The 15,568-nt window shown below is 43.2% G+C and overlaps 1 protein-coding gene across 4 annotated transcripts in view; it reads right to left on the reverse strand.

Annotated features, from left to right (window-relative positions):
• The window catches only part of MATR3 (matrin 3), a 260,631-nt gene that overhangs the window by 201,412 nt on the left and 43,651 nt on the right, over window positions 1-15,568 (reverse strand). For all 4 annotated transcript variants that reach the window (XM_033926968.1, XM_033926969.1, XM_033926970.1 and 1 more), the window contains exons 2-3: window positions 13,536-13,583; window positions 11,813-12,884 (exon numbers count right to left, since the gene is read on the reverse strand). In XM_033926968.1, the coding sequence (XP_033782859.1) occupies window positions 11,813-12,715 (903 nt within the window). In that variant the 5' untranslated portion in view covers window positions 12,716-12,884; window positions 13,536-13,583. The remainder of the gene's footprint in view (window positions 1-11,812; window positions 12,885-13,535; window positions 13,584-15,568) is intronic.

Consider the following 15,568-nt stretch of genomic DNA (forward strand, 5'->3'; position numbering starts at 1 on the left):
GAGATAGAGCATACTGATGAGACAGGAGGAGTGCCAGCCAATAGGACCACCTGTTAATCAGTTTCTCTATCTCCGCCTGCTGGTAGATGTGGGCTATCCCATTGGTCTCTGGATTCATCTGCTGCTGTTGCTAGGGAAGTACTGAAATCCCTCCAGACTCTAGCATAAGCCGCGGACGTCTCTTTTATGCGTGGAAAAGAGTAAAAATAACCTGCTCCGAATATTCTTTATGCCTCAGCCAAAACCTTTCAAGAGCCAGGCTGTAAGACCAAAGTGGGACAGATTTTCCATACCGATTGGACCCTAATTGAGCAAATCTAGAGTCACTGGGAACCGCAAAGGCTCGCCCAATCGCAAGATCCACAAGATCTCATACCACAGACGACACAGCCAATTTGGAGCTACCAGGATCACAGTGCCCCAAAAGTGAGCTATGCGATGCAAAAGAAAAGATGTGATAGTAGTAAAGACTGCAACATAAGCAATATCAGCAACGGAAAGTGAAACAAAACAAAAATTCCATACGAAAAAGAAGATTATCGCTGAAAAATAGCTGGAAAGCGATGACCACAAATGCTCGCAGTCTAAGCAACAAAGTTCATGATCTGCAAGCCCTGATGTTAGAGGCAGATCTACATATTGTCGCTATCACAGAGACATGGTTCAGTGAATCACATGGACGGGATGCAAACATACCGGGATATAATCTTTTTAGGAAGGACAGAGATGGTCAAAAAGGTAGAGGAGTAGCTCTCTATGTAAAGATCAATATCCAAGCGACCGAAATGCAAGGGACCTGGGGAGAGGAAGAAGCAATATGGATTGCTCTGAAAAGAGACGATGGAACTTCTGTCTATGTGGGTGTAGTCTACAGACCTCAGACTCAAATCGCAGCAAATTGATAAGGATCTGATTGTGGATATCCAAAAGTTTGGAAGGAAAGAGGAGGTGCTGCTGTTGGGAGATTTCAACCTGCCGGATGCGCACTGGAATGTTCTGTCTGCAGAATCGGAAAGAAGTAGGGAGATGGTGGATGCCTTTCAAGAGGCTCTGCTCAGACAAATGGTGACGGAACCCACAAGGGAAAAAGCGATATTGGATCTGGTCCTCACAAATGGAGAGAATATCTCTAATGTTCGAGTGGATGCTCACCTGGGAAGTAGCGATCATCAAACGGTTTGGTTTGATATAATGGCTAAAGTGGAGAGCGGCCGAACGATACTTAAAGTCCTAGATTTCAAACGTAAGGACTTTAAATGCTATGGGAGAGTACCTGAAGAAAGAGCTGTTAGGATGGGAGGACATAAGAGAAGTGGAAAGACAGTGGTCTAAGCTGAAATGAGCGATAAAAATGGCTACGGACCTTTATGTGAAGAAAATCAATAAAAACAAGAGAAAAAGGAAGCCGATATGGTTCTCCAACCTAGTGGCTGAGAAAATAAAGGCGAAAGAGTTGGCGTTCATGAAATATAAAAAAACCCAAGAAGAGGAGAGCAGAAAGGACAACAGGGTGAAACTGAAAGAAGCCAAGAGAGATACATCTGGCGAAAGCACAGGCAGAAGAACAAATGGCTGAAAATGTAAAAAAGGGAGACAAAAATTTTTTCTGATATATTAGTGAAAGGAGGAAGATGAAAAATGGAATTGCTAGGCTAAAAGATGCTGGGAACCAATATGTGGAAAGTGATGAGGAGAAAGCAAATGTGCTAAACAAATACTTCTGTTCTGTGTTCACAGAAGAAAATCCTGGAGAAGGACCGAGATTGTCTAGCAAAGTTACACGAGAAAATGGAGTAGATTCTGCGCCGTTCACGGAGGAGGGTGTTTATGAGCAACTTGAAAAACTGAAGGTGGACAATGCGATGGGACCAGACGGGATCCATCCCAGGATACTAAGGGAGCTCTGGCGAGTCCTATTAAAGGCTTGTTCAACAAATCTCTGGAGACGGGAGTGATTCCTGGGGATTGGAGGAGAGCGGATGTGGTCCCTATTCATAAAAGTGGTCACAGGGATGAAGCAGGAAACTACAGGCCGGTGAGCCTCACTTCAGTTGTTGGAAAAATAATGGAAGTTTTGCTGAAAGAAAGGATAGTGTACTTCCTTGAATCTAATGGGTTACAGCAGGGGTGTCAAAGTCCCTCCTCGAGGGCCGGAATCCAGTCGGGTTTTCTGGATTTCCCCAATGAATATGCATTGAAAGCAGTGCATGCAAATAGATCTCATGCAGATTCATTGGGGAAATCCTGAAAACCCGACTGGATTCTGGCCCTCGAGGACCGACTTTGACACCTGTGGGTTACAGGATCCGAGGCAACATGGCTTTACAAAAGGTAAATCGTGCCAAACGAACCTGATTGAATTTTTTGATTGGGTGGCCAGAGAGCTGGATTGAGGACATATGCTAGATGTAATTTACTTGGATTTTAGCAAAGCCTTTGATACAGTTCCTCATAGGAGGCTGTTGAACAAACTTGAAGGGCTGAAGTTAGGACCCAAAGTGGTGAACTGGGTCAGAAACTGGCTGTCGGACAGACGCCAGAGGGTGGTGGTTAATGGAAGTCGCTTGAAGGAAGGAAAGGTGAGTAGTGGAGTCCCTCAGGGTTCGGTGCTGGGGCCAATCCTGTTCAATAAGTTTGTGAGTGACATTGCTGAAGGGTTAGAAGGAAAACTGTGCCTTTTTGCAGATGATACCAAGATTTGTAACAGAGAAGACACCGAAGAGGGAGTGGAAAATATGAAAAAGGATCTGCAAAAGTTAGGAATGGTCTAATGCCTGGCAACTAAAATTCAATGCAAAGAAATGCAGAGTAATGCATTTGGTGATAGGAAGGAACCGTATATACTGGGAGGAGAGAAGCTGATATGCACCGACGGGGAGAGGGACCTTGGGGTGATAGTGTCCGAAGATCTAAAGGTGAAAAAACAGTGTGACAAGGCAGTGGCTGCTGCCAGAAGGATGCTGGGCTGTATAAAGAGAAGCGTAGTCAGTAGAAGGAAGAAGGTGTTGATGCCCCTGTACAGTCATTGGTAAGGCCCCACTTGGAGTATTGTATTCAATTTTGGAGACCGTATCTGGCGAAGGACGTAAGAAGACTCGAGGCGGTCCAGAGGAGGGCGACAAAAATGATAGGAGGCTTGCGCCAGAAGACATATGAGGAGAGACTGGAAGCCCTAAATACATATACCCTAGAGCAGGGGTGTCCAATGTCGATCCTCGAGGGCCGCAATCCAGTCGGGTTTTCAGGATTTCCCCAATGAATATGCATGAGATCTATTTGCATGCACTGATTTCAATGTATATTCATTGGGGAAATCCTGAAAACCCGACTGGATTGCGGCCCTCGAGGACCGACATTGGACACCCCTGCCCTAGAGGAAAGGAGAGACAGGGGAGATATGATTCAGACGTTCAAATACTTGAAGGGTATTAACGTAGAACAAAATCTTTTCCAGAAAAAGGAAAATGGTAAAACCAGAGGACATAATTTGAGGTCGAGGGGTGGTAGATTCAGGGGCAATGTTAGGAAATTCTACTTTATGGAGAGGGTAGTGGATGCCTGGAATGCGCTCCGAGAGGTGGTGGAGAGTAAAACTGTGACTGAGTTCAAAGAAGCGTGGGATGAACACAGAGGATTTAGAATCAGAAAATAATATTAAATATTGAACTAAGGCCAGTACTGGACAGACTTGCACGGTCTGTGTCTGTATATTGTTGTTTGGTGGAGGATGGGCTGGGGAGGGCTTCAATGCTGGGAGGGTGTAGATGGGCTGGAGTAAGTCTTAACAGAGATTTCTACCCATGTCTCTTCCCATGGACTATTCTGTGAATGTGCCAATTGCCATCATCACGTAAATTTGATGACCCTCCGTGAACTTCATTTGCACGTGGTTCACTGAAAATGGCTCGTCTTTTTTAAATCATTGGATTTTACCAACAATATTAGCGAACCTGGCCCTCAAAAAACAGGACTTTAGAGGGGAACCTTACAGGATGTAGCAGAAACTTCAAAAATAGGTTCTTCAGATCCTCTCACCTGATTTTGCCCATAGGCTGTAATAGCCTTACTCATTGACATAAGCTCTGAAGGTGCTGAAGCCTGCCTCAGCTCTAAGTAGCAGCTGGATCTGGGAGAAAAATCCCTACCTCAATCAGTTTTCCACACTCAGAGATCTTCGAGTTGCCATTCACCCTCACAGAACCATGCATGCAAAGAGGGGGGGGGGGGTGAAATTGCAGCTGGCACTCTGAAGAGCCCCACTGATGCCCCTGAAAATGCCTAAGCCTGAGCTCAAGCCCTTGCAATTCAGTTGGCAACTAGTTCTCTACAGGCTGGCTAAACTGGACCCCAAGGGCTTAACCTGCCAGCTGCAGACCGAAGTCTGTTTTCTTCATGCAGGCAGAGCTTCCCCCCATATTGGAGAAACCTGGTGCACCAATAACTGCAAAAATCACAAAAAAATGCTAAAATATACCTTCCAGCTCACATACAGAAAGAAAAACTGAAGAGGGCAGCAGAGTCCTCTAGAGGAGTAGTATTTAACCTGAAATGAATTCCTTCTGCACAATTTGCAAGCATGGGGAGAGTACCCTACTGTCCAGAATGACACACCCATTGCACTAGAACACATTTTTTTTTTTAAAAATTACTATTTATTGAAATTTTCAATATTACAAGAAACTAACATTCTTGCTAAGGAAATACAGCCGGAGTAAATGTTAACACATCACATTTATAAATGGATATGAAAATAAAATTCTCGCTTTCTTAGACCACAAAAAATAAAGGGGAGTAACAGCAGTTATTTTTAAGAAGTTAAACACAAAGGGAAAAGAACTAATCAATGAAAGGCCATAACATGCTCTGCATTATAATAAATTTCCGCTAAACAGCAATTTTCTTTAGCTCCAGAACCGATTTTAGCTGCTCTGGCTGAAAGAAAATATATTTAACCTGAGCAAATTTTACTACGCATTTACAAGGGAACGCCAGTAAAAAGGACACCCCAAGTGCCTTGGTCTCCTGTCTCAAAGACAAAAATTGTTTCCTTTTTTCCTGGGTAACCTTAGTTACATCCAGGAATATCCATATCTTTTTACCATAAAACAGTTCTTTTGATAGATGGAAATAGAGTTTCATAAAGGAATCCAAGTCCTGTTGGAAAATAAATGAAATCAGAAGTGTCACTCTCAATGAAGAGTCAGAAATAGACTCCTCCAAAATAGCTGATATGTTGTTAACATCCAATTGCGGTGTACCTGGATTAATTCCCTCCATTGTTTCCCGAGCTCTAGTGGTTTGTGGAAGATAATATATTTTATTTAATGGAGGAATATGGTCTGGTGAATATTTAAAACTTCCACCAAATATCTCTTGAACATCTCATATGCTGAAATCCCGGGTACTTTGTGGAAATTCAAAATTCTGGCATTAAGTCTACGATTAAAATTCTCAATGTTTTCTATTTTTCTTTGAAGCATAGTATTATCTTTAATCGCAGCTACTTTAAAGGCTTGTAAGTCTTGAACTTCCGATTGCACATTTACTATAGAATTTTTCATTTCTATGTTAGAATGTTCCAACGCTCTTGAAATATCGTCGATTTTACCAGCCAAAGTTTTTACCTCCTATGATGTCTTCGAGGCAGCCTCTGATGTTTTAACTGCAGCTTTAACCAATTTCTGGAGCATTTGCCAAATTGCTGCTAAAGTCACCTCGATGGAGGGGTTCCTCTCCCCAATGTTGACTTCCATCGGCAGAAGCTCATCTGCCCCGGCTGCTTCCTCTTCCGGAACTCCAGGCATGTCCTCGGCAACACTGGTAGTTCCCACCTGCAGGGCGTTTGAATCCGCCGGACAAGGAGGTGGTTCTGTTTTCAGTGGCGAAAGAGAGATTTCATGCCCCTGTGACTTAAGGCCTGCTTTACCTTTCCCCAGCACAGGGCTAATTCCGCCAGTCCCAATGCAGATACCGGGCAATAATTACTCAATCGTCTGCTGTCTAATAGGTGGTATCGGCGTCAAGGAAGAAGGCGCCTTAACCAAACCTTTCCTTTTATGCGGAATAATTGCTCTAGGAAAAAAACCGCTAACAGCCACGAGAGCTCGATCTCACAGCTCGGTCAATGCCGCCATCTTGGCCACTCCCACTCCCCCAAGACAGGTTTAATTGACCAGCTGCTCTAGAACACTTTTTATGAGCAACAGCACTACCCACAGTGAAAGCAATGCCAAGGGCTGGACTCAGTAACTGGCCCCAACAGCCTAACCCACAACTATAGTACTGCAGAACAGATACCAACATTGTAACAAGAAGCCTCCAAAGGGTCAGGTCAGGATCAATGCGGAGCTTCAAATGACAAGCTCTAGCCACAAAGTAGGCAGTAGGCGCTTGAGGACAAAATCCACTCTGCGGTCCTGAGTGTCCTTCACCACCACCCTACCATCACTGAGGGAAGTGCACTTAGTAACCTGTGCCACTGAAGAATCAACACAAAACACAGGTTAAAGACAATCTCAGCCATCCACCGCAAACAAGGTATGAATCTGAAGTAGTTTTCTTGCAAAGACGAAACTTGTAGAGGCGAAAAATAGCTTTAAATTCCAATTAAGAAAAAAAAATCCAAGTTAACAGCAGAGCAATTTTTAAAAGAAAATAGCACAGGAACCCCCCCAAAATAATTATTTTAAAGGAAGAAGACTACAGCTAACTCCCAAATTACCCAAAAACCACTTTTAAAGGCCCCCCCCCAAAAAAATCGCTGTGACAGACCATCAGTTTTCTACTCACTATATGACAAGCTGTGTGCTGGAAAGCTGTTATCAAACTGGACTGCTGGTCTTCTGACTGCAGCCAGGGATCTCCTTTACCAGAACACACTGCATGCATGACCTGGCAGAGGAGCACAGTTGGCCCCAATCCTGGACATACCTCCATGGAGCCACTCAGCCTTCGCTTAAACCCACTAGTGGACGAACCTGGGGTGAGCCAGCTCCTAAGGGAACAATCCCTGAGCTCCAATCCAAAAGTGCAGGCTGTCCAGAAGGTACATTGCCAGGCAGTCAACCCACTGGAAACAGACTTTCCCAAGTCTGATCTTCTACAGCCAGAAGAAACAAATTGTGAACAAAGAATGATTTTAAAGAAAAATAAGACACGAGCAGAAAACTAGCTCCTCCTGTCTGGCTTATAGGCAATGCAACTGGATTCATAGGAGGCAGTTCTGAGGTAAGGGGTTGAAGACTGACTGAGGTTTCCTACAAACCGTCTGGAGACCATAATTGCATAACCACTTGTCCAGGAATAGAGTGGGATTGTACAATATTTTCTTTTTATCAATGTATCATTGCTGAGTATGAAAACATAAAAGTTATAGCTATAATACCAAGAAATTTGTTCCATTAAGCAACAATAATAAATTTTTAAGAAAAAGAGCTTTATGTGAAATCAGTGACTCTGAGCAACCCCATGATGGGTTTTAAAAAATTAATTTTCTGATCAAACACAATCAAATTCATGGGAAAAATTTCAATTCACAGTTTTTCCAACTTTAGATTTTTCTGGACAACCCTACCCTGACAGGCTACATGCAGACTAAAGGAGGAAGAACTTCAAGCAGGCCAAAGTCTATAACTGAACCGAGAGCCCCCCTCCCCCCAACTCAGGGCGAGCCAACCAAGTACACTCCTGTCCTATCTCCAACCAAAGACAAGCTGCAGTACCCCACTTGAAGAACTCAAGTTAGGAGGAAACAAAATGAGCATAGATGGCTGCCACTGCATTTGAAGACAGGCATGCCAAGACCAGTTATGCAGAATGCACGGAGATCTCTAAAAGCTGATTAAGGAAAGCCAAACATGGCCCAAAATGACAAGGAGGGAGAAAATACCCATACTTGGAGTGTCCCCCCCCACCCCCAACCCGCTATCAGCATCCATCAAGCTGCTCCGATACCTGGAGCCTGGCAAATGGTTGGTAAGCCATCACAGGAACAGCCCTATATGCTGCAGACAACAGCCATCCTGAGAGTCAGCTTGAAGAACCATGCTGGGGGTAGGGGAGGGGAAGAATTTAGTTGTTTTTTTTTAACTGCAACACTACCAGGCCTAGATCAACAAACATGCAGTACTCACCACTCCTCCCAGGAAAACAGACACTGTGTGGGCTATCCAAACTTGCCTCGAGTACCTGCGCACATCTGGGTTTTTTCCTTTTTTTTTTTTTTTCTCCAGTCAGGAGGGAACAAGAAGTGTAGGATCATGGAAAATGTAGGCACTGGGGTGGGGTACAGAACTGGCACCACTAGCTATACCCTGCAATAGTTACCCAGGAAGCCTAAGCCGAAAAAGTAACTAAGCCAGGCTGAACCAAGCTACTGCTTCCCAGCCACACTAAGAAGGAGATGAAACTAGGAGCAGGAAAAAGACCAACCATCCACTTGCAGAGACAGAGAATACAGGATTACCAGTGAGCATACTATCCTATATATGACAGAGCTCAGCTTGGTGCCCTTTATCTCCACCTGTGGGGGATGGACACAACCCACTCATCTCTTGATTCATTGGCTGTTGATAAGGAAAACTTTTTTGCTATCCCTTTATCGGGAGCAGTTTCTCCCCCTTTTGTCAGGATAGTTACCTGACTTGGGAAGTGCATTATTTTCCTTTGTTCATTTTCTGAGACCATAGCTCTTAGGAGGAGGGGATGGTGGTGCATACCAGAGACCCAGCTGCAAGTGACAAGTTAGCTGCCCAGCAAGCCACTGTAACCTGATTTTGGCTACCAATGTCTTAGAAAAGTGAAGCCCTTGGGAGAAGCTATTTGTGGAATCAAAATCATGTTGCAGAAAAGCCAAACACAAAAATCTGCCAATTTGGGGGTTGAATAGTGCTGGGTCAGAATTAAGCAAGACTAAAATAAACATTGCTGCAGCAATTTAGGAATTTGGAAAATTTGAGCAGGGGAAAAGGGGTGCTGCTCACACTGCTATAGGAGAAGACATCCAAAGCCTAGGAGGGTTGGGGAAGCTCATCAAGGTAGTGAGGGAACCCCCCACTCATTCTCAAAAAGGTGAGTTCTCTGAGCTAGAATACCAGCACACAAGGCTCTGTTGAAGACATCACCTAAGCCTAGATTCACTAAACCTTCCGATCCTGTCCCGACGATCACATAACCAGTTTTGTGATTGTTCCCCGACCTGATTCAATAAAAGGCCCACCGCCCACTTAACAATCCGATCCAACCCTTGCAAATTAGTAAAATCCCATGCAAAATAGCCAAGAGATCGATTCATTAACAATTGCTTGGCCATTTTGAATCATATTTTAATATCAGTCCAATTAAAAAATAAATAAAAAAGCTCCCCCCTCTAGACAAGTGCCCCCTCCCTCCCCGAACGCCACCTGCCACTTAAAAATTGTGGTAGGAGGGTTTCCCACTTCCTCCTGCCATCGGGCCAACTCCCCCCCCTCCCCCGCTTCAAAATTATGGCAGGAGGGATGCCCACTCCCTCCTGCCACCGGATTCAGAAGCCCCCCTCTCCATTCCCCTCCCCGTAAAAAAGTTGGGAGCAGGAGTGGTACTCAGTCCCTCCTGCTCCTCGGCCTCCTCCAACGTGTCTGGGCCTTAGGCCCTACCCCAGTGCATCATGTGATGCATGAGGAGGAGCCTAAGGGTCTGATTGGCTCAGGCATCTCGGGCTCCTCCCTTGGGAGGGGCCTGAGGCACCTGAGCCAATGAGGGCCTAAGGCTCAATCGCGTCTGAGGAGGCCAAGGAGGGAATGAGCACTCCTCCTGCTCCCAACTTATTTCACAAGTACAGGGAGGGGGATGGGAACGGGGGCTTCCATGTCCGGTGACAGGAGGGAGTGGGTATCCCCCCCTGCCATAATTTTGAAGTGGCGGGGGTGGCAGTTGGGGACCAGACCGGGATGTCCACGTTTGTTTTTGGGGGGAGAAAAGGAAGGAGTCGGCATCCCTCCTGCCATTTTTGTTAGTGCGGTGTGGGGAGCGCAGATGGCAGGAGAGAGTCTGCATCCATCCTGCAATTTTGTTGGGTTTGGGGAGGGAGGAAGGGAGCCCCAACAGCAGCAACAGCTTCTCCTGTCACAGCTCTGCCCTGACTCAATCACTCACTGAGCGATTGAGTCAGAGAGTTTGCGTGCAAATCATTTGCATGCAAACTTAATAGTGAATCAACCACTGTTGGGAAATCGGACAGAGAATCAGCCAACAGCGATTGAGTCGCTACTGTTAGTGAATCTAGGCCCTTAGTGTTTACCTACATCCCCGCACTATAGAGAACTGTTTGCTATTAAAAAGCAAAAAACAAACAAAAAAAATAAACCCCTACACAACTGCAAGTTTGGGCCTTCATGATCATACCATCACCAGAGAAACAAGGAAATTTACTAGAATTACTTCCTATGGAGGCTTTTCTGCTTAATGTTCTTTACCCGCCACCCCCCCCCAAAAAAAAAACAACAAAAAACAACAACAAACAACCACCTTCTGAAAGCATATTGCATGGATGATTTTCAAAAGTGCTCAGCAGGTTAGACTCAACCTTTAAGTATTTCTAATACAACTTGGATTGCTAAAGCTACCCACATTTTGTAGATCCTGCTACCTCTTAATCTCACCTAGTTTTCTCTGAAAAAGTTGTAAAGTCACTAGGAATGTTCTTATTTTCTTTGCATTCCAGCTGCTGGGATAAAGCAGGATAAAGAAACCTACACTGTATTTCAAGAATATAAGAGAAAATGTATGCTTAATTTGAGGCAAGAAGTACTTGCCCCAGAATGTACCCTGTAAGGGTTGTGAGAAAAATCTGCTACTGTTTCCTCTTTCATAACCCTCAACTGCTTAGCAAGACAAATGTACTCCCAGAAAGAATGAATGACCGTGATAGAAATATGAGGTCTTTGGGAAAACTGTGAAAAACTTTAGATTTTAAGCCTGTAATGAGATATTGTAGAAGGAATACTATCCTTTTACCTGAAAATTCAATATGGTTGAACTATTTTAGCTAGTCTGAACAGTATTTTACCAAGATTAAATTATGAATTGAATGTTCTGGGAAGATTGTTACCAAAATGCATATAATATTCATACTGCTTTAGGCCTGAGAACATACTCCCAGATCTGAGAGTAGGAAATTATTTCAGGACAGTACAGTACTCTTATCTGCAGTCTAAAAGATGTGGAACATCACTCTGAAATGTGTACAAAATGGTGTACTGAAAATAGAAAGCTAATAAGTCTAAGGCACAGTGTGATACAGTGGTGTTGATGTGTTTACCAAGAATGAATGTACAAAAAAACTATATGAACTGCTGCAAATGAATTCCAGGGCTTTACATTTAACTCTTGCCCTGTGGCTGTAGGCAAGAAAAGCATACCACGCAAGAATGAATCTTAACTACCAAAACAAACTGATGTAATGGAAAGCTTAACCTGAAACAAGGTTCTTGGACAGAAAACTGGACACATTAATAAAACTACCCAAATTTATGGTTAATAGAAGTCTTTAAAAAAAAAAAAAAAAAAACCCTAGTGGAGGAGGAGTTACATCTTCAGACCAAACAGCAATATGGGCTAACAGAGGAGTAATGTAAAGCCCTGTAATTAAAAATGTGAAGTCACCTTTGAAATAAAGCAGCATGATATTCAACATACTTGGGAATAAATACGTTATACAGATCAATTAAACCATTCACGCCACAGCAGTAGCTTAAGGAAAAAAGGTGGTTAAAAATAAACAGATCATATTGTAATGGAAAAGAGAAGCATCCAATACAATGTAGGAACTCACCTTATTAGAGTGAACTGGCATATCGCATATAGAACACAGATGGGGATAACCTTTGGGTAAATATCCATGGAAGTCCTCAACATTGCTACTTGGAGGAGATCCTCTTTTTTTCTCAAATAAAGATCTCTCTTGACCAGGACCACGACCCATTCTGTCATAATCACTGTCAAACTTACGATAGCTATGTGAGGTCTCTGAGTAAAAAGAATCCTCCCTACCCCTCTCTCGATCTCTTAATCTGTCATCTTCATAATCCATTCTGTCATAGTAACCAGACTCTTGAGAGCGACTCCCATGGTCATATTCAACCACTGGGTTGAGACCTGAACCACGATCCTCAAAACTATCCCGTCTAAAGGACCTCGATTCTTCCCAGTCATCCCTAGGTACTCTGAATGGCTGCTCCCGGGAAACAGATCTGCCTTCTCTACCATAACCCAATGAAGATATCTCTTCAGCTCTCCTCCTTTTAAGCTGTAGAAGAAGTTGGGGCAAGTTTTCAGGAGTGATTTTATCCTCTGGAAAGTGACTCAGGTCATCTAAGTCTCTAGCTGAAAGACCAAAACTAGCCAATATATTAGTGGCCTGGTCTGGATCTCCACGGTGCTGAGAAGCTAGAGGGGGATGACCTCTATTTCCAATGCTAAAAATAGATGGCAAGTTATGCGAAGAAGCACTAGCAGAAGACAGCGTATTATGAGATCCTTGCTGATTCAATGAAGAACTCATTCCAAGATTCATTAAGCTAGCAAGGCGTGCAGTACCCTGGGTCATCCTTCCAAGAGAGGCAGGCATACTTAAAGATTGGGTAGCAGCAGCCAGAAGGCCTATTCCTGCAGAAAGATCACGCCCATGAACTTGTGAATCCCTACTGAGAGAGGATGGCTGGAATGACTTTGACATTGTAGAATTATAGCTTGTCTATTTTATGGATCAAAATCGTAAAGATGGTTGAAAAGAAAGTTCACACTAGAGAACTAGGCAAACTTCAGTTCAAAAATGAAGAAACGCCAAGAAAGGATCGATAATGACTGGAGAGAGTCTTCTTCGAGCAGAGAAACGCCAGACAGCTCTGTAGAAAAACAAGCAATATAAGAAGCAATATAAACAGATGCAGATAACTTCAAAAAAAAAAAAAAAAAAAAACTTGCATGATGATCTCAAAAAGATACAGATTTACAGTTATGTGACATGATTACTATTCTACATTATACTCTAAACCAGATAATTTTTATACTCAGTCTGCAGCCATCTGTATCTGATAGATACACTAATATCTGTATGGGCAAGTATAAACCAGAAGCATCAACATTTTGTAGATAACATAAGATAGTAGTATCTGGTAGAGGAAGACATGACATTACTGTGCCAGGTTTTGTCCAAGAAAGGACATAATGCAAGACACAAAGGCTAAAAAGTATAAGATGCATCTGGCATTATTTTCAGATTAGATCAACTGAAGCCTAAGAAAATGTGGGTGATGAGAGTCAACTGTAGAAGTTAGTAGAAAAGAATATACCACTTTGCCCAAAAGACCGTACACAGTAAAATTAGATTACATGGCTGAAGACAGATCAACTAGATTAAGATAGCCATAAAAAAGTAAATGAAGATGTGAAATACTTGCAAAGTTTCATTTTCATAATGCACAGTAATTTCATAAAAAAGGATTCTGTAGTCTGATGAACTAAACATAAAATAGGACCTTAAATTTTATAACTACCTTCACAATAGTTATAGAAGACCTTCAAGTAAGTTCAAATTTGTACTCCTGTGGAAAAATTAAGAAAAAAAGTGTTTTAAGACAAGCACATTCACATTTTTCTTCCTCTTAAAAAGGAGTCCCAAGTTACATATTAAAACTGGATCAGAAGATCAGGGGAAACCCCCAATTCAAAATGAGGTATAACTACTAGTCCTCAGGAACCTGCTCAAATTCTCCCTCCCCCTCAGCTAACTCTGAATTACCAAATTTGCTTCACAATGGCAAAATATTTTCAAAAATGCCACTATTAAAACCCCCAAGTGTTAAGCATAAGTTCCAGATTTTGAATCCTACAAGATTATAGCAGACACTCAATATTCGCAGGGGTTAGGGGCAGAGCCGGCCCGCGAATAGGGAAGATTGCGAATAATTTTTTGGGCTGGCTCTGACCCACCCCCGCCTCCTTCCTGCGTCCCTGACCTTACCTGGTAGTCTAGCGGTGGCGCAGGGCAGGAGCGATCTTCCTATGCTCCTGCCCCATGCAAAGCCATCATCAAAATGGCTGCAGTGAGTTCCTGTTGTAGTCTTGAGACTACAACGGAAATTCACGGCAACCATTTTGATAATGGCTCTGCACGGTGTAAGAGCATAGGAAGATTGCTCCTGCCTTGCGTCACTGCTAGACCACCAGGTAAGGTCCGGGGAAGTTCGGGCAGCCTGCAAAAAGAATAAAATAATAATAATAATTAAAAAAAAAAAAAAAAAATTCGCAAATAACCGAATTCGCAAGTAAGGAAACCGTGAATCGTAGTGCTCTACAAACACATTCTCTTCTTATTTTCCCATATAGAAGCAGCTCACTCCGGGAGGAAACCTTTGCAGATCAGAAACATAACATAAGAACTGCCAAACTGGGACAGACCAAACGTCCATCAAGCCCAGCTCTATAATATATGTACTTTATCTCCAAATAACCACCTGATCTTTAACCTATGTAGGCTTTTGAAGATCAGGTTTGTGAGAGTTAAAAAGCAATTAGGCATCATCTTAACAGACTTTAGGGAGAACCTGTGAAAGAACACTAGAATTTATTAAAGCAGTGCTCGACAAGTTCTAGGTAACAGGTCACCACGGCAACTATACATTTGTCCCCAACGCCTGGGATTTTCATGCCAATTTTAAAAAGTGTTTATGGTGGCTGCTGAACAGGAAATTGCCTCTTCTGTGCACGGATTTGTGCGAGCCTGAGTCACATGGTACAGAACTCCTTGTTAGTCTCAAGTTTCATGAGACCAGTGTAAGAGTTCTCTACATTGTGTGGCTCACACTCATGCAGAACCACAAAATGCATAACTGCAGGGCTAAACTAAACTAAAACTTAACTTTATATACCAGGTCTTCAACCAGAAGAAACTCAAAGCGGTTAACAATGGGCTAATGGTAGAGAGAAACTTGCTACCTTGCTAAGATAGGTCTAAGTGTGGCAAGCTGACTCATTTACTAGAGGGTAGGGCAGAGGGTAGCTGACTGGCTTCCAGGGCAATAAGGACTAGCAAGTTTGAAGGATGGCCAATAAGGGAGGAGATGGCACAGTTACTTACCTGAAACTGGTATTATCCAGGGACAGCACGCAGATATTCTCACAGATGGGGTGACGTCATTCACAGAGCCAGGTACAAACGGTCTAAAAGTGTAGTATCACTCTTGAAAAAAGTCTTGAAACGGCCCATACCGCACATGCACGAGTGCCTTCCTGTCCAACATTGGCTCATGGAACCATCAGTTCAGTAAAAAAGCTAACTAAGGGAAGAGGGAAGGTTGCGAGAATATCTGCCTACTGTCCCTGAGCAACACCTGTTACAGGTAAGTAACTGTGCTATATCCCAAGACAAGCAGACAGCATATTCTCACAGATGGAACTCCCTAGCTATCATGAAAGGGATGCTGGGAAGTTGGCACTTATGTAGAAAATAAAATTTTGAAGAACTGCTTGGCTGAACCAACTGTCCCATCTGGAATGAAATGCCAGACAGTAATGGGACGTGAAAGTG

Source organism: Geotrypetes seraphini, chromosome 18 (genome assembly GCF_902459505.1).
Source record: "Geotrypetes seraphini chromosome 18, aGeoSer1.1, whole genome shotgun sequence".
Lineage (NCBI taxonomy): Eukaryota > Metazoa > Chordata > Amphibia > Gymnophiona > Dermophiidae > Geotrypetes > Geotrypetes seraphini.